This window comes from Petaurus breviceps, unplaced genomic scaffold (assembly GCF_028583685.1).
Source record: "Petaurus breviceps papuanus isolate PSGF00001 unplaced genomic scaffold, PetGlider_PUasm1.0 90700, whole genome shotgun sequence".
Taxonomy (NCBI): Eukaryota; Metazoa; Chordata; class Mammalia; order Diprotodontia; family Petauridae; genus Petaurus; species Petaurus breviceps.
Window position 1 is genome coordinate 4018228 of NW_027187315.1, and position 25483 is coordinate 4043710.

The window sequence follows — 25483 nt, forward strand, 5'->3', positions numbered from 1 at the left end:
AGCCCATTTTGAGTTGCTTTCCTTTATCAAAGCAGATCCAAGAACCTGTATGGGCAGCAAACCCTGAGGACGCTTGGGGTGCTTGCTGCTACACTTGGGTTTTCCAATGTGTATACTTAGGCTGAACTTTTGAATGAATATAGACATGGATTTCATTCAGTAGGTTCTGCAAGGTTCCAGGGCTTAATAGTACTGAACAGAAGAGAGTCATTAAATAGTATTTTTGTTACATCTTTCCAGGAAATTTTATGTCAGGCACTGTGCTGAGTTTTATGAAAATCTCATTTTTATCCTCACAACTACCCTGGGAGAGAGGTGTTATTATTATCATCCCCATATTATAGTTGGAGGAAACAGGCAAACAGAGGTTAGGTGACTTGCTTAAGTTCACACAGCTAGTGCCGTGGAATTTGAACTCGGGTCTTCCTGACTCCAGGCCCAGTGCTCTATCCACAGAACCACTTATCTACCTAATGATTTGATATATGCATAGGCCCACTGTGTTGGAAGAGTTTTTAAAGCAGTGTTTTGCTGTACTGAGTCAAATTCTTTTTAACAGAGTGGGATCTTATTTTTTGTATACTTTTCATTCAATTTTAGTCTGTATAGAATATTTTCTACCAGTGCTTGCTTGTTGACTTCTCAGGCCTTCAACAAGGATTCCTTCAATGTGTGTACAGGGTATTCTCCTAAAAATTTTGTAGAGATAGAAAAATAGGCATATGGGTTGGGAGTAATTTCTTGGTTGTCTTTTTCTGGTTATAATAAGGCCTGAGACTTTCCCCAAGTGTTTGGTATCCTGCTCCTTTTTAGCTATTTTGAGAATTTAACCCTTAGCGTCCTCAAAATTGTATTGCCTCTTAAATGGATCTCCTAAGTACACTTTACCTAGTTTGCCCCTTTACTCTGTTTTTATTGTCATAGTTATGTAGCACTTTCCCCCCCTAGCTATAGCCATTCTCACTAGCTGCCATACTAAGTAATTTGGCTTGATTTTTAAAAATTGCAAAGGTTTTGGGAGCAGCATCCACATGATATATCTGAATTTTAATCATGAACCCATTTTTTATATCTAATCCATTAATTCTAATTTTAGGAATTTGAGGCCAAGACAATAAGAAATAGCAATATTGTGGCAGTGGACTTATCCACTGACTATAAAGCTAGCCTTGCAGAGATTCTATAGCTCTCTTAAGAACAGAGAAGAGCCTAACCTTTTTTTTTAATAAGAAAATAACTATTGGATAGGAGAAAGCTGTAGTATAAGAACTTCTAAAAAACTTGGTCTATGAAGAAGATAGAGTACCCAAACTTTTAATCATTAAGAAAAAGAATACTGAAAAAAAATCCCTCAGTACTATAAAGAATATTTCCATTTCTTGTTATGTACATTCTTCCTCCTTGAATAAAAGTTTCCAATAATGAAGGGAACAAGCATTTATATAGCACCTACTATGTGCAAAGCACTATACAAATATCTCATTTGATCTTCACAACAATCCTGAAAGGCAGGTACTGTTATTATCCCCATTTTACAGTTGGGGAAACTGAAGCAAACAGAAGTTAAGTGGATTGCCCAGAGTCACACAGCTAGTAAGTGTCTGAGGCCAGATTTGAACTTGGGTCTTCCTAGTTTCATGCCCAGCTTGACCTTGCTGCCTCAATAATGAGACTGGAATGAAGATGATTTTTGGAAAACACGTTTCATTTTGACTAACAGAATCCCTAAAAAAGAATAAGAGTTTCAAATTAATTTTTCAAAAAAACAGCAGGCAAAAACTAAAGGTTACTTTTATGGATTATTTCCATAGAATAATAACAACAAATAATATTTAATGAAATTGTCAGTTGTTCCTACTAGAGTTACTTAAGAAACAGGCATTTTTATTATTTTAGGGATGAACCCCCACCCCCATTAAATCTATTATGGATATAAAGTTAATTCTCTTAAAAGTAAAAGAATAATATAGTGTTTCTGTATAAGAATCTCTGAGTTTTGTTATATATCAACTTTCTTTTCATAGTTAAGAAACTATTACTTGAAGCAAATCAAGGATGTAGCCTGTTCTTTCTTCCAGCAGTAGCATACATCATTTAAATCCTTAATCCAAATATTCTTTGAATCCATAAACAACCTTACTATTTCCCCAATAAGAAGAGATTAGAGAAGAGATAACTGTCTCAGTTAAAATGTGTGCAGTAAAACTCACCTTCAACCTCCACCAGTTCAAGCATCTATTTCCCAGGTTCCTTTGTACACTTTTGATACTGTAGATTAAGATCTTCCAACTTTTGTATTTCTTCTTCAAAACTAATTCTAAGATCCTTGTTGTTTCTTAGGAAGATCTTCATTGCCTCTACATTTTTAACGATCTGCAATAGTGAAATTAAACAAAACATTAACATTGAAAATTATCACAAGCCTTTCATTTTAAAGCCTGGCCCTGGGGGTGAGGGAAGTTAACTTGTGGTGGCAGGTAATCACCTATCTCTACTTATCTCAGCTGTATGTCTTTTCATTTTTCAAATGCTTTATTAACTCCTGATTTACATCATTCATTTCCGCCAGATTTTGAGTTACAAATTTTCTCCCCGTTTTTCCCCTACCCACCGCCCCAAAATAGCAGTCCCACAGGATATCCCCTCCTCCAATCTCCTCTCCTATACCCCTTTCGACTTTTCCAGTGGATCTCTATGCCCCAGTGCCTGTATATCTTATCTCCCAATTACATGTAAAATATTATTAATAATAGTATATATATATATTTAAATATTTGATTTTAAAACTTTGAATTCCAGATTCATTTCCTTCCTCCCTTGTCACCCACCCTTACTGGGAATATAAGCAGTTCAGTATAGGTTGTACATGTGTGGCTAATGCAAAACAATAACATAGTAGATATATTGTAAAAGACTGACTATATTTCCCTCCCTCCTATCCCACCTCCCACTTGTTCTATTCTCTACTTTGATCCTGTCCCTTTTCAAAAGTAGGTGCTTCCAACTTCCCTCCCCCCCAGCCTGCCCTTCCTTCCATCATCCCCCTCTCATCCCCTTCACCCCTTACTCTCCTGGAGGGTGAGATACCCTATCTAGTGTGTATTTCCCTCCTCAAGCCAAATTCAGCCTTTTGCCTTCCTATTCTTCCCCTCCATTTTCCCTTGCCTCTTCTATATGGAATAGTTTACCCCATTCTATCTCTCCCCATCTCCTCTCATTATATTCCTCTCTCACCTCTTAATTTCACCTTTTAAGTATCATCCCTTCCTGTTAAATTGGTCCTGTGCTCTCTATCTATGTATACCTGTAAACATATATACACACATTCACATATGTGTATATACCCTCATATATACACATATTTCTATTCCCCATATATATGTATATATTCTATATACACATATATATTTCTATTCCCTTCAACTACTGAGAAAAGTTTCATTAGTTACAATTATTGTTTTTCCATGTAGGAATGTTAATAGTTCAACTTTGATAAGTTCCTTATGATTTCTTTTCCCTGTTTACCTTCTCATGCTTCTCTTGCTAAGATACAAGAGTATGTGAATGTCAAATTTTCTATTTAACTCTGGTTTTTTCATCAAGAATGCCTGAAAGTCCTCTATTCCACTGAATGACCATATTTTCCCCTGAAACATGATATTCAGTTTTGCTGGGTAGGTGACTCTTGGTTTTAATCCCAGCTCCTTTGACCTCCGGAATATCCTATTCCAAGCCCTTCAATCCCTCAGTGTAGAAGCTGCCAGATCCTGGGTTATCCTTATTGTGTTTCCACAATATTCAAATTATTTCTTCCGGGCTGCTTGTAATATTCTCTCCTTAATTTCGGAATTCCGGAACCTGGCTATAATATTCCTAGGAGTTTTCTTTTTGGGATCTTTTTTAGGAGGTGATCAGTGGATTCTTTCAGCCTCTATTTTTCCCTCTGGTTCTAAAACATCTGAGCAGTTTTTTTTTTTTGAGAATTTCCTGGAGGATGATTTCTAGTTTCTTACTTTGGTCATGGCTTTCAGGTAGTCCAATAATTTTAAAATTATCTCTCCTGGATCTATTTTCCAGGTCAGTGGTTTTTCCCACGAGATATTTCACATTGCCTTCTATTCTTTCATTTGTTTGGATCTGTTTAACAGCATCTTTTTTTTTAAGTTTTTATTTAATTTTTTTTTTAAGCAATTGGGGTTAAGTAACTTACTCATGGTTACATGGCTGGTTATTTCTGGGTGTGGTGCTAAGTATCTGAGCCCAGATTTGATCCCCAGGTCATCCCGACACTGGGGCCAGTGCTCTTACTTATTGAGCCACCTGGCCGCCCCTGTTTAACAGCATCTTGATTTCTCATAAAGTCATTAGCTTCCATTTGCTTCAATGTAATTCTGAAGCAATGATTCTCCTCAGTGAGCTTTTGAGATTCTTTTTCCATCTGGCAAATTTGGCTTTTTAAGGCATTCTTCTCCTTATTGCTTTTTTGAGCCTCTTTTGCCATTTGAATGTCTATTTTTTAAGGTTTGATTTTCCTCAGTCAGGCTGCTGACTCTCATTTTGACTCTCTTGTATTGTTCTCATTTCTCTTCCCAATTTTTCCTCCACTTCTCTTATCTGCTTCTTAAGGTCCTCTATGGCCTGTAACCAGATTGTATTTTCCTTTGAAGCTTTTGGTGCAGGAGTTCTGACTTCACTGTCTTCCTCCTGTTCCATGCTTTGCTCCTTTTTGTCCCCCAAATAGGAGTGTAATGTTGGAATCTTCTGTCTGCTTTGTTTCCTTTGCCTGGTCATGTAGCCCCTCAGTCACTTGACCCTTGGGCTTTTTGCCACAGTAGGACTCTGCCACCAGACAGGGGAGCTTTCTTCCCAAACGCTGGGGTTTTCTCAGGTGCTGGAGGTATTAGATGGGTGCCCTCTCTGAGGTCTCCACATGCTCTGGCAAGCTGGTCACACACCCCAGGACCTCTACCCTAGACTGCAATCCAGATCCAAGCAGGTTAAAGCAAGAGCAATTACCCCTCAGAGTGGTGCTTGTTCCCCCTACATTCTGCAGGCCAGGAGGTGAAACTGCCACGTGGTGCTGGCTGGCTGTGCCAGCATCAGCGGCTTCTCGCCCTGGGGGCAAAAGCCAAGCACTCCCACTTACTGGGTCCCAAAGTGCAGACTGCACTGACCTCTCAGCTGTATGTCTTACAACAAGGTGTCAATTCCCCTCACCTTTCTAGTCTCCCTTGTCAATATACCTTTTAAAATATTATAGTCAGTACCAAACTCAATCCTTCAAATGTGATACAACCAGTACCACGGAATTATTACCTCTTTGGTCTTGTATACTCTGCTATTAATATAACATACTTCTTATTGTTCAGTCATTTCAGTTGTGCCTGACTCTTCATGACCCTTTGGGGGTTTTCTTGACAAAGATACCAAAGTGTTTTGCCATTTCCTCCTCCAGCTCATTTTACAGAGGAGGAGCTGAGGCAAACAGGGTTAAGTGTCCTGTGCAGGGTCACACAGCCAGTAAGTGTCTGAGAACAGATTTGAATTAAGGAAGATGAGTCTTCCTGACTCCAGGATCAGCACTCTATCCACCTGCATCACCTAGCTGCCCTGAACATTCTGCCTGGTATATATTGCATCATCTCAGCTGAACATAATATATTTGCCCATGTACATTAAAATTTAATATTAATATAGAGATTTATACTTGCCAAAGCATTTTACAGATCTGATCTCATGTGATCTTCACTGTAGCCATGCAGATGTAGTAGTTTCTACTTAAAGCCCTCAAACATAACTTCTGAGGAGGTATTTCCCCTTACCAATGCCTAAAGAATAGTGCTTTTGTTGGTGGGGAATCTAACCCATTTTTTTCTGGATTTTAATTTTTAAGTATTCTAAGCTTGACAAACATAACAAACATGGTCATTTCCCAAAGTAAAAAATAAGAACTAAATGAAATCTATTACAGATCTACATCTTTTTATTAAAATATGTAGTATGTAATATACATTATCATATATAACATAATAAATTCAACATATTCTAGAGCTATGTTTTCCCTCTGAATTTGTTCTTCTGTTCATTAAAAATTTTTTTAATTGATCCTCTTTTCCTTCTTGGCATCGTATTGCCATTTTCCCACCTCCCATTTTCTTCCTACTCCAAGCCCCCCATATTCCCTCCCTTGTAGCAAATAAGCAGACTCAAGCAGGGCACATCTACACGTTGGCTGTCTGAAAGTGTCTCATCCTGCACTTTTAGTCCATCACCTGTCAGGTGAGAGATAAGCTTTATCATTTATTTTCTTAACCTTCAACTGCCTGCTTTTGAATTGGAGCGGGGAGAACCAAGGCATTTAGGTTTTCTTCTACAAGAGGATTTTAGCTGAATTTATTAAAAAAAAAAGTCCAATTAATAAAAAGAGTGGTGAGCATCTTCACATGTTGAAGGATCATGTGAGAGATGCCTTATGGCTCCAGCCCTACCGAACATGGTGCTCTGCTAAGCCTGAAGCTGCATTCTGGTGAACATCCCCCTTGTACAGCTGTCACTTGATCCAAACATAGCCTGAACAGCTGCTGATGCCATTTAGCTCTTTTGCTGAAAATATCTGACTATCATTTGTATACATGTGCTGCATATTTTAACATAGCCCTCTTTTTATAATTTTATGTATCATTAAGGCTCAGGAAAACTATAGAAAATAAAAGGAGATTATGAGCTATGGCTGCCACAACGTCCTCTGCTATCCTTGAGGAGTCTTCTCACATTTAATAGAATACTATACATTTACTTTAAAGTGCCAATGTCACTCTCATCTTCCTAATGGACCAGTTTTAAGTCACTCCCAAGTCATTTCACTCCTATTATATTGAAAAAAATATAGCTTTGGATTTTTAAATATAAGGAGGAAAAGTTATTGGGCCCCATACTATAATGGCAAACATATGGAATTACAGTGAGGGAAAAACTACTCTCAAAGTGCTTTAGGAGTAGGGCCCTGCCTACTCTTCCGGCATTGCTGTCATTTTCTTCTAGTCATATGAGCATGAAAATTGAGTGTAGAGGACTCAGGAGAGAAATGAGAAAATATAGTGGCAATGGCAGTGGAGATGAGAGTGTCTCAGGATGGACTCTTCCAGCTCTGACGGGTTAAGTTTCTTTAGAACTGCAAGATTTGCTGAAATAAGACTACTGATAAAAAGTATCAGACAGTAGCCTTGGGAAGAAGTTTGAGTTCCAGTTCCCAGAGAACTCCTAAATAACACTAAAAATGACATAATGTAGAATAAAAGGAGCTGGCAGCAGCAGGTGGATTTGACCAGTCAGAAAGCAGACAGCGGGCAGACAGCGGCCTTGGGACACTCAGGCCCAGATAAGGACACATCTAGGTTGGACTGAAAGGGTTTCAGTATTCTGAGGTTGTTGCTGCGTTTTTGTAGTGGACGTCAAGTATTAGGTATGTTATCTAACAAAATTAGAGCCTCATTAGTAATAATTAGGTTAATGTTTGGGAGGGGTGGATAACCCTTGCTTATTTAACCCAGTTTCTGCTTCCGTACCTTGGCCTCCTCTCTCTCAGTGCTGTACCAGAGACTGGACCGCCCACTTCTCGCAAGATTCTAATAAAGCTACCTTCACTTTGAGAGGTCTCTGAGTAGTCAATTTGGGTCAGGGTCTCTCCACCCCACACATTTGGGACCTCAGTGGCCATCCAGTCCAATCCAAAAGCAGAACAGGGAATCTTGTTTAAGATTTTAAATATTTACTGTCAATAAATAGTCACTGAGTGAATAATAACACACAATTAGTATTAAGAACTCTTCCTGGGGTGGCCAGGTAGCACGGAGAGTAAGAGCACCGGCTCCAGTGTTGAGAAGACCTGGAGATCGAATCCCAGGCTCAGACACTTAGCACCCACCCAGAAACACCTGGCCGTGTAACCTTGAGCAAGTTACTTAACCCCAATTGCTTAGGGGCGGCCAGGTGGCTCAGCGAGTAAGAGCACCGGCTCCAGTGTCGGGATGACCTGGATCAAATCCGGGCTCAGATACTCAGCACCACACCCAGAAATAATTGGCCGTGTAACCTTGAGCAAGTTACTTGACCCCGATTGCTTTAAAAAAAAAAAGAACTCTTCCTTGGGTTTAATCCAAAATTGTCTTGCATTTCTTCTGCTGAATTTTCTCCTTATTATATTTCTTTATTTTTGAGTTATAAATCTTTTATTTTTTGAATCTCTACTACACTGGAGATTTTCTATTATGTTTTCACTTACCTAGTATTTGTCTTATACATTTCTTGGAGGCAGGTGATTATGCAATGGATAGTGTTGGGTCTAGAATAAGAGCGATGAGTTCAAATCTGGTCTCAGAGACTAACTAGTCGTGTAACCCTAGGCAAGTCACTTAATCTCTGCCTCAGTTTCCCCAACTGTATTGCACCTATTCTGCAGGGCTGTTACTAAGAATTAAATAAGATAATATTTGTAAAAGTGCTTAACATAGTGCTTGACTCTGATTGTTGACCTCTCTACATACTAATATTTTATTTAAAAAGTTTTGTTTTTCTTTTGAATGACACTAGCGTTTCTTGCTGTTGTTCCATGATCATTAGAAAATCCATAAAATTTGTCTTGCTGATACTCCCAACCCCCCATCTCCAGCAATGGACGGACAGATAGGGGAGAAAGCAGAAGTTCTTCACCATTTTTGTGTCATGGAACTCTTTGGTGTTCTTATAAAGCCTAGGGACCAACTCTTAGAATAATGTTTTAAATGCATAAAATAAAATTCAGAAGGCTCCAAAGGAAACCAATTATCTTGATGTACCATTATCAAAACATTTTTAAAAGCCAAGTTCACAGACCCGGATGAGAACCTTTGATCAAGTTTTAACACCCATTAAAAGAATCATAAAATCTGGGATTGGAAAGGTCCTCAGTGGCATCCAGTCTGACCCACAAGCAAAAGGAAACTCTACTAGAATAGATTTGGACAGTTGTCATCAGTCTTCTGCCTGAAGACTTCCAAAAGGAGGGAATCCACCACCTCTTGTGGCAGCCCATTCCTCTTTTGGACACCTTGAATTTTTAGAAAGTTTTTCCTGACATTAGTCCTAAACATATCTCTTGTCAACATCCATGCACTGCTTCTAAGTTCTGCCCTTTGAGAATAAGCAGAACAAGTCTAATTCCTCTTCCACATGAGAGCCCTTCCAATAACCTTAAAAGGCTATTGTATCCTACCTTCCCCCCTCCAATTCAGACCAGTCTTCTTCAGTCTAACCATCCCTAGGTTCTTGCGAGTAACTGCCCATTTAGCATGAATCCTTCACTGTCCTGTTCCTGTCCTCTTCATGTTCCTTAGCTTATCCATGTTTTTCTTGAACTGTGCTATTCAGAGCTGAACACAATACTCCATGTATGTACTATCTATGATAGTGTACAGGAAGACTATTCTTTCCTCATTTTTGGAAACCACACTTCCCTATGCAGCCTTGTCTTGTGTCCTGCAGCTGCTACAGAATTTGTGCATTCTTATTCTGAGACTATGGGATAGAGAAGCTACATGAAGAAACCACCCTGCCAATCAAATGATTATCTTCCTTGAATTTTAAGAAGCTAGTGGCAAACGCTACCAATGCCACCAGTAGTACAAGTGAAGAAAAGGAACCAGATGAATTGAAGTAGTTTACTCAGGGTCTCCTGGTGATTCTTGTCTAATTAGACCTACGATACTTCTGATGTCTGTCTGCATACAGTGTTGTTTCTATTGCTATTTTTTATATTTCTCAGCTGAGAACCTTGCTTCATATTTTACAGAAACAACTAAGAACATTTGCTGTGAGCTCCACCTTCCTCATCACATAGATGCCTTATACCACTAATGCCTCTATCATTCCTGTCTCACAGGATGAGGTGGCCGTGCTCTTTTCAAATGATCCCATCTCATTTTGTATCCTCCAACAAACTGTCCCTTCTGTTATTCCCACTCTTTCACTTACTTTCAAACCCTCCCAGTTTACTACTTTTTCCCCCTACTGCCTACAAGCATGCTTAAGTCTTTCTAAAAATCCCTCACTTTTATCTCCTTACTATTGTACTATGTCTCTTTTGCCCTTTGTGGCTAAATGTCTTGAAATGGCCATCAACAATGGTGCCTCTACTTTCTCTCCTCCTACCTTTCCAGTCTTCTTACATTTTACACTCTAATACTCACTCTTCAGTCTAATGACCTTGATCTCCTGGCTGTTCCAAAGACACTCCATCTCTTAGCTCTGGCTATTACCTCATCCCTGGTATGCTTTCCTTCCTATCTTTACTAAATGGCTTCCTTAAAGTCACAACTAAAATCTCATCTTCTACAGGAAGCTTTTCCCAGTTCCTCTTAATTCTAATGCCTTCTTTCATTTATTTCCTATTTATTCTGTGTATGTGTGTGTGTATATATATATACACACACACACAAATTTGTATTTCACCATTATCATAGCCTCTTTTGTGGGAGGGGATCCCCCTAGTCCAAAAATTAGTTTATAACCTTTCATCATGTAATTGTTGCATGGTATAATTCTGTTTGTCATACCACTTGAAAGGGAAATAGAGCAGCAATGTATTCACCAGTGGCATATGGATATGCAGTTATCTCTTGCACATTGTGAGTCATGAGCCTAGAATTCTTAGCGCATTCACATTATCAGTATTCAGTTTTAATGGATATTCACAAGTATTCTGTGAATCCTAATCTTGCATCAAAGACAGTTTAATAATGAATGATTTTTAAGTAATACTGACACAAAAATATTTTTAAAAGCTTCACATAATGGTCATATACACTTTTTTTTTTTTGCTTTTTGGAGGGGGAGGGGCACAGCTAGTAAGTGTTAAATGTTTGAGACTGGATTTGAACTCAGGTCCTCCTGACTACAGAGCCGGTGCTCTATTCACTGTGCCACCTAGCCACCCCTAACACATACTTTTTTGCAAAAAAATTTGGCATAAAATCAGCAATGATTATGCAGTGAAATACAGTAGATTTTTTGTACAAATTTATTTGACTGTTGTCTCCCTGTAAGATTGAGTTCCTTGAGGGGGCAGGTATTGTCTTTTGCCTCTTTTTGTATACCAAACATTCAACATAGTGCCTGGCATACAGTTAGCACTTAATAAATGTTTACTGATTGACCAACTTATACTTTTGACATAGTAATTAGGATTCATACTTTTTAAAAGATATATTAATCTGTATTTATGAAATATTTACTTCCAGTGATTATTTGGCCTATAAGCCAGAACAGTAAATGTTCATTATAAGCATGCCTTGGACTATTAACTTTTCCTAATGGATTTTTTAAAAGAATTTTTACACACAACATGTGCTTTTTACCTTTTCAGGTGATATTGCTTGCTCTTCTGCTTGAAGATAATTCTCTTGAAGCTTTTCCCTTAATAATTCCATTTCTATTTCATTGATTTCACTTTCACTGAGGTGAATCTTGGTTTCACTTTCAGGCCCATCCAACTGATCATCCCCAGGGATATGAACAGCCCAGTCAGATGTCAGTAGCTATTTGGTGCACAAAAGAAACACATATTAATTCATTCATATTTCAGACATAGCCTTTTAAAATCATTCAATAAGGATTATGATTAAAAGCTGTTAATTGGGGCTGTGTTGCTATTATTTTGACAGTAGGAAAAAAGCACCTAAGTACAGAAGGATTTCAAGTCATATATGAACTTATCTGGAGCACTCTCTTTTTTCGTATCAAAATCCTAAAATTGAGTTAAACCCTATAATATTCAAACTCCAGATGTTTGCAAAATTGTCTTCTTGTCCCCTGTATCATATGGTCGCCAGAAGTTTTTACCTGTTCTACTCTGGCACTTGTGGCTGCAATCTCTGGGATATTCCTGAATTCATTCAAAAAACTCTGAATCTTCTTCTGAAAATCTTGCAGCCATGTAGAAGAGACTTTCATTTCTGAAGAATGCATGATTTCATTACGACACTTAATCACCTAAAAATAAGAAATCATAGAATTTCAAGTTTGTATATGTCCTTAAAGACCACCTAACTGAATTCACACTCGACTGGAGATGCCTCTACAATATCCTCAATATTCTGGAGAATATACCAGCTCTCAGATCAGTCCTCTTCACGCTTTTTTTTGGACAGGGGAAGGCAATTGGGGTTAAGTGACTTGCCCAAGGTCACACAGCTAGTTAGTGTTGAGTGTCTGAGGCAGGATTTGAACTCAGGTCCTCCTGACTCTAGAGCCAGTGCTCTAATTCACTGTGCCACCTAGCCTCCCGCTTCAATAGTCTCTTTAAGACAAAATTCAAGCACCGTCTTCTGCATGAAAACCCTGTCTACTTCCCCCAAATGCTTTGAACCTCCCTCCCACACTATTTTGTATAAACTGCTTAGTATAGATTTGTCTTTATTCATCTACTTTATATTCATACAGTATATATTTTTGTTTGTACCTATTGTCTCCCATATTAGAATGTAAGTTTCTTGTGAGTAGAGATTCCTTCATTTTTTGTACTTAGATCTTCACTAGCATATAGGAGGCACTTAACTCATACTTGTTGAGAAATTAGTTCTAAGCTAATTCCCCATTAATAAATGCCCTTTGTGTATAGTTACTCAGAAGTTTCAAATCAATCTGAATGTATTACTGTACAGCTCACCTTTCTCCATCTTTTATACAAGACTAGCAGGAAAGACTTTGTCAAATATTATGAATGAATGAAAATACATGTATTATTAGGTTCTTGCTACATGTCAAGTACTTGGGATAAAAACAGAAAAAAATGAAACAGTCTTTACTCTCAAGGAGCTCACACTCTAATTTGGGGAGACAAGACATTTTGTTGTTTTTGTTGCTGGAATATAGATAAATGCTATCTACAAATTCCCCTGATTTAGTCTAAAAATGTGTCAGTAAATGAGGTTAGTTGGGCATAGCCCTCCCTCCCCTTTTTGAAGAAACCATACTGACAGTGATCAGCATCTTTTCTAGATATTTACTAATCATTGTTTAAATAATATATTCTAGAATCTTATCAGGATTCGAATTTAAGCTCATAGGTCTATAGTTTGCAGACTCAGTTCTCTTCAGTTTTTAGAAAATTTGGAAATTTTCCCTTTTTCAGTCTTGTTGCACTTCTTCCATTCTTTATGATCTCTTGAAGATCAGTGACAATTTGGCAATCAGGGCTGTCAGCACTTTCAGTATGCTAGGACAAAGATCATCCGGATCTAATGACCTTACTTCAACTCCTTATTTAGTCATTTTAGTTCTGTTCTATCTAGTTGGAAGAATATCCTCTTTGGCTCAGAAAACATACAAAATAAAGTTAAGCAGGTCTGTTTTTCTCCATTATTGTTGTCCTATTCATTTCCAGCAATAGTGCTATCCACCTAAAATAATAATAGTTTTATGCCTTTTCTAATATTCTTTTCCCCAAAACAGTTAAGTAATAATTTTCTGAAAAGCCATAATTGAGAAAATTTTAAATTATGGGAAGAGCAAATAGGCTACTATGGCAGGAACAAAGCATATGTTAGGGTGTGGGGGCATGTGATTTTTAAAAATTTGTTCTGTTTATTGAATAGCTTTTATTTTACCTATTCTTAATTTTTAAAGTGAAGCATTTTACACTTTTGTATCACTTTAAAAGTAAAACAAACACCTTTGAACCCCACAAACTCATGAAAACCTGAATTAAGGTGCTTTATTTTTGCAGTCCTTGATCTTTTTTTCTATCAATCAGAGGTTCTCAACAGGAAAAAGATTTTCCACACTTGTTTTATACTGATATTTCCACTACTAAACTAACAAGTTCACTGGCATTCCTGTCTGGCTTAAAATTTAAAATCAGACAAGTACCTGGAAGTTCTTACCTCTATGACTTTTTTTCGATCAATTCTGAAGTGATCACAGGAGTTGATAAGACTGAGAAGAGCAACTGCATCACATTCCTCAGGTCCTTTTTTGTCTGCCAATCCCCTGGGCATAAAGGCCTATATCACAGAGCCCACAAAATTGTCATTTGCTTTAGGAAGTTGCAAATATTCATCATATCTCTGTTTCCCTAAGGATAGCAACCAACTTCTTTAGTCTTTAAATAACAAACAAAAGTTTGCCTGAGTAAGGTTTATAGTGAATCCTAAGTAAAAATTGGGCAGCAGGATTCTAAACAGTCATAGAACTTTCTTAAAGAAACTTCAAAGGAAGGGTTTATTTAGTCTATTTTTCTTACCCCAAGTAAAACTGGCTAACCTGGGAAATTTGGTATTTGTCCTGTTTTCAAAGCTGTACTACAAAAGTGTACTACATAACCTGGTAACTTGTGCCAGCATTTCACAGATTCTAATTGTAGGGAAGTTTTCTCATTGAAATATCAGTGGTTGTGCTGTTAAAGTAGAAGCTTTATAAAACACAGCTAGTTCCCTAAACAGACACAGTCTTTGGGAGATAAGTAAAAGAAACATCTATACAACACAACCCACCACAGCTAAGGATTCAGTGTAACACAGACAGGAAGATAGAAGTCTAAGAAATATTATACACACATGTATCTATGTATCTATATCTATTTTCTAATGAAAACAAAATCGGGAAGAGTAGCTGAGCTAGACCACGTCCACACAGAAGTAATCTATGCTGAAGCTAACACAACTCCGATGAATCAATTCTCAAGCTATCTGAAAGGAGAGGATAATAAACCCTTAGAGGGAAAAGTCATGTACCTTATAGTTACTGAAAAAATGGCAAAAACCATTGCATCAAAATGTGTGCAGCTATGTATATATGTATGTGTATAAAATCTCCCTTAGATTACTGTACACTTTTTAGTGCATATTTTAAAATAAATACATAGATGGTAGTATCCCCAAAATTTTATGCAGGTTTAAGCTTTAATATATACAATTTTTAAAAATATATTCAGAAAGTTTTAAAGATATATAATTTTAAAGCACTATTACGCAGTGTAAAATAGTTTCTTTCTTACTAACCTGGCCTAGCTTCTCTCCCCTTCACTCCATAAATCAGCTTTTTTTCCCTCCTTAAAACCACACTGAATGTAACAGGAAAAGGGAAAATCTATGAATTTCACAGATTCTCTAGCTCATGGTAGTAATGGTGCTAAGACTTGACTGCTACATTTTTTTCCTTAATTCTTTCAATTCAATAATGTTTTATTGTGTGTTTGTCTTATTGTCTCCTTTTATTTGAGTTCACAGACTATCAGCTTTGCCTAAGGAAGTTTAATTTGATGTAAATCAATTACCACAAGGAAGACACCAAAAGAACCTGCAAACTGTTTTATCACCAAATACTTAATCTCTTTGCCAAGGGAAGAGAAAGGGTAGCCAAGGGCAACACTGGCATAGGCTGTAAACTCTTATAAAATCTTAGAGAGGAGGATGATGGGAAATTATGTGCAGTATCAGTTCACAAAACAGTGAAGTAAGGAACAAGCTTATAGAAAACTTGGTATGAAATACAACCACGCCAGATTGTTTGGAAAGTAGTTAATAAAAACAGAAAGACAAAGACACTATTTCTCTAAAAAATTTTCTCTGTAATGCAGTGTAGCTACATCAAGTCTACTTTAAACATATGGTTCCCATGTTAATAAAAAAATGTGGGCAGAGTGGCTGGGCTAGACCATGTATGCTCAGGAGGGATCTGTGCTAGAGGTGAAAACTTGAGGCATCGTTTCTCAACATACCTAAGAGGGAGGAGAGACTACTAAACACTTAGGGGGAAAATCATGTAGTTACTGAAAAATGAGACTAAGAAAATGGCAATACCCATTGCATCGGTAGCTAGCTTATCACTACAAAAATCTTTTGATAGAATAATGCCCTCACATACAGTCAGGCCATTCTTGAAGATCTGAGAAGGGAAACAGGCAGGTTTTCACAAGCCAACATTCAATAATAGACTAGTAGACCCTCCCATCTTTACTATCACACAAATGACTGAAAGGTACTATAGAGCATATAAGATCCTACTTTCTTGTTTATTACTGTGTTTCCCCGATAATAAGACCTATCCCGAAAATAAGCCCTCCCCCCAAAATAAGCCCTATTGAGATTGCTACGGTAGTGAAGGTGATCCCCTGCGCTACACGCTACATTACGGTACCCTCTGTATGCACCGCCCCCCCCCCCCGCCCCGGGTGAAACGCACGCCGTGCTCCGAGCTGCATCCAATCAGAGCTGCAGCAGTGAGCGCGTCATCCTGTTCTTTATTGAATTCATTATTGAATAAAGGTACATTTTTTTGTTCACATTTACCTGTTTATTAAAATTGCTGTCAATGTTCATTAAAATAAGCCCTCCCCTGAAAATAAGGCCTCTGGTGTTTTTCTGGCCAAAAAAAATAATAAGACAGTGTCTTATTATCGGGGAAACACGGTAACTACAAAAACCACTTGATTGCCTCAAAGACTCTTTTCCAGCAAGGTGGCTCCCATGCATTGGTTACAAGCATATAACATTACTATTAAGATATTAAAATATAATTGTAGATTATAGGATCATAATCATACCTGAAAAATACTTTGGAGGTTATTTAGCCCAGTGCCCTTAGGAAAATGAGGCTGAAGGTAGTAAAAGGAAGAATCAGGATTTAAATTTAGGTCCTCTAAATTTAGCCCTCTTTCCATTGTACTAAAACAGAAATTACTTTGTTCTAAAGTCCTCTGATTATTAATATGAAGCAAAGCATATGACAGAAGATGAATGTGTACCAAAAGTATTTGATGCTGCCATGGAAGATGTCCAATTAAATCTAAATGTAAGAGGTATTTGCCTTCCTGATCAGGGGTTCTTAAAATGGCTTCCATGTCATGGGGTCCATGGAGATTTCAGAAGGTCCACGAACTTCAATGGGAAAAAAAACCAACAACACATCTTTATTTTCACTAACCTCCAAACAAAATTTTGTACTTCAATTATTTAAAAATATTCTCCTGAGAAGGGGTACCCAGGTTTGGCCAGACTACCAAAGGGATCCATTACATAAAAGAGGTTAGGATCTCTCTGATGCTCCTGGTAGCTGATGACATTATGCTGGCTGCATCAAGCCCCAGAACATCACAGAGCCTCCTATGGGAGATATATAACCACTATCCACATGGGACCAATAAGAATGCCTATTGTCCAGATTATGATCACAGCTATACAAACATCAGAACATATCCTAGACAAAAACTAAAGATGGAAGATGAACTGTGTCCACAACTGATTAAGAGGAGAAAGGAAGGCTGGCTTATATTTGGGAAACCTTACAGTGCTTTTAATGAACCCAAACTTCTACTTGAAACAAAGGCTTGTCTTTTTAACATCAGTGTTTTTCCAAGGATGAGATGTGGATATAAATCATGGGAACAGCCACAGACTCTGAAGTCTCCGAATTTAAAGGGTGGCCACCCAGAGAGTAATGTCACGGTATATACAGATAGGTCTGAGAAGGCGGTGGTCTATTACCGGTTTAGAAGTGAACAGGGTAAGCAGCATAAAAATCCTAGGGACCTATGACCAGAAAAGAAGGTGGGCTGCTCACATGACGGGAGTGAAGGCTGGACAGCCAGCCTGCTTCACTGAAGAACTACATGAAGGCCCCTCGAACATGGGGTGAATGGCCTTTGGAGAATTTACAAGGGGAACAGAGGATGACAGAGAGCTAGAAAGGGCCTCAGCGATCATGTGGTACTACCCGTCAGGAGAACATGGATAAGAGACACAGGATAAAGAGCTGTGATTGTTATCTGCACTGGTGAATGAGACTGGAGCTCCACCATAAGGAACCTGGAAAATTAAACGCAAGGGATGGTTTCTATATGAGTTGACATTGTTACTTAATAACACCTCCCTCATAACAAAGAGGTATATATAGTTAAGAAAAACAAAGTTAAAAAACAAATATGTCTTATAGCAATGTCTCTTGCTGTTCCTACTATAGCTTACCACCTTTCAGTTGTGAAACTTGGAGGCATGCTTCAGTCCTCATCAATCAAGATTGATCTGAGTATGCTGATCTGGATTATGATGTCTTTTTGTGATCATAATATATAACCACCAAATAACCTTCTTGGTTCTGTTTATTTTAGTCTGAATCATTTCATACAAATCTTCCCACATTTCCCTGAATTCCTTATATCTTTTATTAATATGATGCAATAATAGTTCATCACCTTCACAAAATCACATCATTTTAGAGCTGGAAGGTACTTTGGCCCTTTGCATATGGGTCCAATCGAGACACACAGAAATCATATTCATAAACCACCATTTGTTTCTCCACTCCCTAATCAATGAGTACCAACTCTTTTCACTTTTAGGTTTTTTTTTTTTTGCTATTTTTGCTATTACAAAAGGCACTATTATTTTGCAAGGCTACATGGAATATAAAGTCAGTCAAGTCTAAATTAGTCTGCATCTCCTTAGGGCTACTAAATCAACTCTTAGGGTAAAGTTCATCTTCCTGTTCTCCAGAAGTGGTTAGTGCTGGCCAATTTGACTTGACCTAAGCAGTTTTTATTTGTGGAATATTTTCTGGAAGCCCCTCACCCAACCTTCTGTTCTTTATTTCTTCCCCACCTGCTTCTATAAAACACATTCAAAGTTTCTTCTTGGGTCAGTGGAATAACTCAGGGTGCTGTTATAGTCCCTGCTCATTTGGGGACGTGGGAGAGAATCCATATTACCTTCTCAGTCCTGGGGTTCTTTCCATTGTCATGACCCCAGAATTCTGAGGTTCATACTGGTTGTTCCTAACCCTGTTCCATTCCCAGTCAGGGCCCTAAGGGATCAGGAGAGGAGAAGGATCTTGATGGAACTATGGAGGGAAACTGACTTTAGTTTCTACAACATAGGCTTCCAGAATGTTCTGGGAACCAAAGCTATTCACTCAGTCAGTAAGCATTTATTGAATACCTACTATGTGCTAGGAACGTGCTAAATGCTGGGCATTCAAAGAAAGGCAAAAAACAGTCCCTGCTCTCGAGGAGTTTGAAGTCTAAAGGGGGAGACAACATGAAAACCACACAAAACAATATATGTGTAGGATAAATTAGAGCTAATAAGTAGAAAGCAGGTACTATTAAGCAGGGGAAAACCTTGTAGAAGAAGAGATTTTAAAGGAAGCCAGAGAAGTCTGGAGGCAGAAATGAGGAAGGACAATATTCCAGGCCTGAAGAACAAATAGCTACTGAAACGTCCAGATTCTGGAGATGGGAGAGTCTTGTGTGAGGAATAGTGTCTTTAGATTGCAGAGTTCATGGTGGGGCATGGGGGGGCAGGGTGCAGGGGAGAAGGGAGGGAGTAAAGTGCAAGAAGTCTGTTGAGGTAGTTCGAATGAACCAAATTGTGAAAGGTTTTGAATGGATTTTGTTTTAGAATTTTATATTTGATCCTGAAGGTGATTGGGAGCCACTGGAATTTATTGAATGGGGAGAGACATGGTGAGATCTGAGCTCCAGGAAGATCAATCTGACAGCTGAGGGGCTGGACTGACTGGAGTGGGGAAAGCTTTGAAGCAAGGAGACCAACCAGCAGGCTGCTGATATAGTCAGAGTGTGAGATAACAAGGGCCCGGGACAGAGGAGACAAAGTACTTCACTCCTTTACCTCCTGCTCAGTTTTCAGCCTCTAGAAATCTGGTTTACAATTCTACCATTCCACTGAAACAGCTTGCTCACTTCAGATTACCAGAGACATCTTGTTAAATTCCACAACCTATTCTCAGAGTTCATCTTTCTTGATGTCATGGTAACACTCAACCTTCTTGACCTCTCTGCAGCACTTGCTACTGGTGACCATCCCTTCCTCTGGCCATTCTCTCCTCCCTAGGCCATCTTCCCAGTCATTTTCATGGCATGATACTTGGAGTTAAGCCTCCTCTTTCAAACTGGAACTCAGGTTCCCACCTCTGCTTCCGCAGGTTTCTGACTTGGGAACATTCACTTTCTCTTGCCCAGACCCAGACCCACCATACTACTCCTCTACCCTCTCTTCCTTTACTCCATTCCAACTCTAGCCCTGAGGACAGAAATCAAATCTACATTACCATTTCTAGAAAGGAAGTGTCAGTGAATTGTCCTGGGACTCCAGTCACCATTCTCTAGGACTTTTCCTGTTCTGAACACTCCTCCCTGGCCACCACAACTTCTTCTTTTAGAATCTAAGTTCCTGGAGGAGAGGGACTGTCTGGTTTGCTTTTATTTGCACACCCGGTGTTTAGCACAGTGCCTTATACAACAAGCGCTTCATTATCAATTCATTTCCTAAGTTTTAATGACAAACAACACTTCTACCTCTAGGAGAGATTCTTCCCAGCACCCTTTGCAAAACCATCATCTATCTCTGGTCCCCATGTGTGGGTGTTCCTCAAGACTCAGCTGTAGATCTTCTCTTCTTTCTCTGTGTTCTGTGAATTCAACTAGCAGATGCCCACCAGATCTACATGTCTAACCCCCCTTTCTCTTCTAAGTTCTACATCTCCAGTGGCTTCCTAGGTGTATGAGTCACTGGATTCCCAGAATCACCTCAAACTCATTATGTCCCGAACTGAACCCAATCTCTGTCCCCTAAACCCTTCCCTTCCCTTAACTTCTATTTGTAAAGGGCATCACTGCTCTTCCAGCCACCCCAGTTTGCAACTTCAGAGTCGTCTCTGACTCTCTTCACTATAGCCAATCAGTTGCCAGAATGTGGCCTCTGCCCTTTGGCATTTCAAAACCCCTCATAAGCTAGTCCCAGCCTGTCTTCCAGGCTAATTACCTTTTTTCATTTCAGCCAGAGGGACCCAGCAGCCCAGTAAACACCATCCCATCTCCTACTTAGGTGCCTTTCTCTGAATTCTCCCCCATACCTGTGCCTGAAGTTCCCTTCCCAGCTCTGTTACTGCCTGTCCTTCACCCTCTCCAGTACTTTGAATTTATCATATGTCTATCTACCTACCCATCTTTCTTCCATTCACTATCCATCATGCATCTACTTAGTTACTTTTCATATGCCCAGAGCAGAAAGTAAGTGTCTTGAGGTTGGAGACTGTCTTGTTTTTGTCTTCACGTTCCCTGCTCCTAGCACAGAGCCTGGTACATAAAAAGAGGCTTAACAAATGCTTGTTGAATGAAGTTCCTGGCACGTAGTAGATGCTTAATAAATGTTTATCGAGCAACATGACTAATGTGAAAATGTGTTTAATAGGAATGTATGTGTGGAGCCCATATCAGATTGCAAGCCATCTTGGGGAGGGAGGGGAAGAAAATTTAAAACTTATGGAAGCAAATGTTGAAAACTAAAAATAAGTAACTTAATAAAAAAAAATAAATGCTTATTGATTGACTGACTGAATTGAGTTGAATCCCACCTGTACTACACCTCTGGGCTCCCATAGCCCTATATTTGGGCCACAATCTTTTGCTCTTTGATGCTTTTAATGTAGGTCCCTGTGAAGAAAGTATTAGATAAGAAATTACCTTTGCCAGTTCCCAGGGGTCAAAAGGCCAGCACTCAGGCTTGCAATTTCCCCAGTAGATGTCTCCATTTCGATTGGTGTGATGTTTCAAAATCTCCTTTTTCCATTCTGCACACAACTCACATTGAGGCTGAAACTAAAAGGGATAAGGGGAGGAAGGCAAATGGTGTATACATGGAGTTCTAAGTAATTCTGGATGCAGGGTGCTGGCTTGGCACAGTGGCCAGCATGTGGTAGGTACTTAATAAATGCTTGTGAACTTGGCAAGTCTTTGCTTTCGATTTTCAGTGTGGTTCATGAAGATCATAGTTATAGCAGGAAGGGACCTCAGAGGCTGTCTAGTCCAACCTCCTTATTATAGAGGCTGTCACTTGCTCACACAGCTTGGAAAGGCCAGAGCTTGGATCTGGACCCAGGTCCCCTGACTCCAAATCCAATGTTCTTTTACCACATAAGCATTAGCTTAGTAAACAGCTGAAAAACCAGTTTGCTGGGAAAAGACTGGCAACATTTTAGCTCCTGACATTCAATTCACTAAAAATAAAGTCCTGGGCGACTAGGTGGCACAGTGAATAGAGCACAGGTCCTGGAGGCAGGAGTTTGAATTCGACCTCAGACACTTAACATTTACTCGACATATGACCTTGGGCAAGTCACTTAACACCAATTGGCCTGCATTCCCCCCTCCAAAAAAAAAGTTAATAAAAGTCCCACATGAGCAGTCCCTGACAAAACATTCACCTATATAACGTTGGACTAGGTAGTCCACAGGATTGCTGCCTAATCCCCAAGTGTCTTATCCCTGGGAGAAGTGTCACTGGCCCAAGGGTAGGGAACTTTCAGCCTCGAAGCAGGTGTAGTCCTCTAGGTCCTAAAGTGCAGCCCTTTGACTGAATCCAAACTTCATAGAACAAATCCCCTTAATTAAAGGATTTGTTCTGTAAAACTTGGACTCAGTCAAAAAGCCACACCCAAGGACCTAGAAGGCCACATGTGGCCTCCAGGCCACAGGTTCCCCACCCCTGCCCTGGCCCCCTACCTTAGCTGACAAGTAAGCCTACCAAGGAAGATGAATGAGCACAGGACTTGGGACTCTGTCCCAGGACTTTCCAAGGTATGTCAGTAGACAAGCATTCATTAAGCATCTTAGCACATGGCAGGTTCACTGGCTAAGCTCTGTGTGTACCAAGAAAGGCAGAAGATAGGCAGTCCTCTCAAGGAGCTCAATGTTTAATAGGGGAGACTTATGAAAACTAGGAACAAATAAGATAGGGGAAGAAATCGGAGCTAATCAATAGATGGAGGCACTAGCATTAAGGGGAACTGGAAAAGGATTCTTAGTGGGCTTTTAGCTGACTTGAAAGAAGCCAAAGAGATAGAGATGAGGGAAGAGTATTCCGAGCATGGGGAGCAGCAGGTGAAAATGCCCACTGTCTGGAGATGGAGCGTCCTGTGAGAAGCAACAGAGAGATGGGGTGTCACTGGACTAGGAAGGCAGGCAGGGGCCAGGTTGCGAAGGGCTCTGACAAATGTCAAAGAGAGAATATATTTTATTATGGAGATGACCGGGAGCCACAGCATTTTACTAAAGAGGTGATGTGGTCAAACCTGTAGAGCATTCAAGGATGACTCCTAGGTTGTGACGGGGGGATAGTGGTGCCCTCCGAAGTAACAGGGAAGTCAGGAAGAAAGGAGGCTTGGGGAAGAAGGGGTGGAAGAGAGTGAATTGAGTTCTTAACATGTTGGGTTTTAAGATGTCTAGGGGACACACAGTTCGAGATGTCCAAGAGGCAGCTCAAGATGAGAGTGTGGCGGCTGGGAGAGAGGTTAGGGTTAAACAGATCTGAGTCCGTGGGAGCTGAGACGTACACTTAGGAGCAAGAAACCAAGAGGGGTGGGAGTATAGGTAGGTGGTCTGTGGGGGAAAAACTGAGAAGGAGGCACTGGGAATTCTTTCAAGTTTCTTTGCTTCCAAGTGCAGCTCAGTTTCGGGTGATATAAGTGATGTCTGGAGTCCCTCACCTCCTCTGGCTAACTGTGCGGCCGGAAGCCAAGAAAAACTGGGGGCGTCCCTAGGGGAAGTCCTAGGGACAAAGATTGCTAAGAGGAAGAGGGCGCAGCCAGGTTGGGAAGGGAAGGGGAGGGTGGAGACGGCATGCTCAAGCCATTCTTCTCACCTGCCGAGCGCGGGGGGTGCAGCGCACGCCTCCGCTGCAGGAGGCGCGGGGGCCCAGGTTGGGGGCCCCGGACAGGATGCGCTGGTGGAAGGCATCCACCTCGGCGCGGATGAAGCCCTGCAGGCAAGCCCGCAGCAGCAGCAGGCAGTGTCCCGCCTTGACCCAGTTCTTATACTCCGTACAGTTGAGACGCAAGGCCAGCTCCGAAAGCACCATTTGCGCGGAAGCCCCAGACGCAAACCGAGGACTGCCCAAGGGTGTCCTGGGAGTGGCATCAAGGGATTGTGCGCATGCTCGCCCTTTTGGTTTGGGGGGAATGGGGAGGAGTCATTTGCCACCTAACTTGGGCACCTCCGGTCTTCTGCTCGGTTCCTCCCTTCTCTACCTTCTCCCAGCTTCCGGAAATCCGGGGGCATCCCATTCCCCGCCTCTTTTCCCCTCTGGTCTTCTGGGCGCGGACGCGCGTCGCACCAGTAGTTTCGGGGATAAGCGCTGCTCTGGTGCCATGCTCAGCCCAGCCACTGTGGGAAAAGTCCGTTGGGCTTTTTTTTTTTTCTTAAATCTTTTCTTTGTTTTGTTACCTTTGTTCCGCGGAAGATTTTTCTTTTGTTTTTAACTTTACCGTGGTTTACAAATATATCCATTATCTCCTCCCTTCTCCAGAGATAAAGATTAAGAGGTAGGGGATTGGGGGAAGCAATTAAAGCAAAACCAGACATTTCGAGTTTGTGCTATATTCCACTGTCCCCAATCTCAACAAAAAACATACGCTACTCACTTACCCTGTGATTTGGCATTGCGGATTTCAACATTAGCATCACCTTTGGGATGGTTTGGGGCAGCTAGATGATGGAATGGACAGTGCTGGGCTTGTTAGACTTCCTCCTGAGTTCAAATCTGGCCTTAAACACTTAATAGCTATGTAACCCTGGGCAAGTTTGCCCCAGTTCATCATCTGTAAAAATGAACTGGAGAAGGAAATGGCCAACCACTCCAGTATCTTTGCCAAGAAAACCCCAATGGGGTCACAGAGTCGGAAATGACTGTACCATAAACGAACGGTTTTGGTGAAAGAACCTTGGGGATGAGGCGTCTACAGCCTCTAGATAAGTGTGGCTTAAAAAGGCTTTAGTTTGAAATGAATGTTTCATTTTTATCTCCAGCACCTAGCCCAGGGCTTGACTCATAAGCCCTTAATAAATACTGATTTGAAGATTTTCCATGTATTTTCCTGGGTAATTTCCTATGGCAGAGGACAATTAGGTACCAATTGTATTAATGATACAAAAATGCTATTTGGTTTGTAATGCCCACTGCCTTCTGTCAACATAGCCAAGTCACACCCATACCTTAGAGCTCCAATCTCCAGTTCAGCATCTCAAACCACTTCCTTCACTTCAGTGATTGCTCTAATAGCTTCTTTCTGTCAACACTTCTGCTAATACCTTAAAATCTTCTCACTGGATATAGTAATGCTTCATTTGTGGGAGAGAAAATCAAGAACCTGGAAGGGCCCCCAAGCCACTTGGGGGCAGCTGCTTTGTTAGACTTTCATGTTACCTATACCCTAGCACTTTCTACATGAGCTCATTTGTTCATTTGGGAAATAGCACAAATATATCCCCATTTTGTAGATAAGGAAAGTCGGAAAAGCACCCTAAGGTAAAATGTTATCTGTAAAAGGAGAGGATTTGACTAAATGCTCTCTACTACAAGTCTGATTCTGAGCTTGGTTTGTGACTTGCCCAAGGTGACATGGACTTTAAGGGGCACTTCATTAACATTTCTTTTGACTA

General features: G+C 40.1%; 1 protein-coding gene across 5 annotated transcripts; it reads right to left on the bottom strand.

Moving 5' to 3' along the window:
• Positions 1 to 1298: 1298 nt before the first annotated feature.
• Positions 1299 to 24077, bottom strand: CUNHXorf38 (chromosome unknown CXorf38 homolog). 5 transcript variants are annotated; one of them, XM_069065706.1, is made up of 8 exons: positions 23688 to 24075; positions 21512 to 21640; positions 16577 to 16627; positions 13917 to 14036; positions 11875 to 12024; positions 11391 to 11570; positions 2211 to 2373; positions 1299 to 1725 (listed from the first exon to the last, which is right to left on the bottom strand). In XM_069065706.1, exons 1-7 carry the CDS (start codon positions 23901 to 23903, stop codon positions 2236 to 2238), a joined length of 984 nt encoding a protein of 327 aa, XP_068921807.1. In that variant the 5' UTR covers positions 23904 to 24075; the 3' UTR covers positions 1299 to 1725; positions 2211 to 2235. The 5 variants fall into 5 exon arrangements, with proteins under 5 accessions (XP_068921807.1, XP_068921806.1, XP_068921808.1 ...); XM_069065705.1 differs by having other exon boundaries at positions 21512 to 21646; XM_069065707.1 differs by lacking the exon at positions 16577 to 16627 and having other exon boundaries at positions 21512 to 21646; positions 23688 to 24077.
• Positions 24078 to 25483: the final 1406 nt, after the last annotated feature.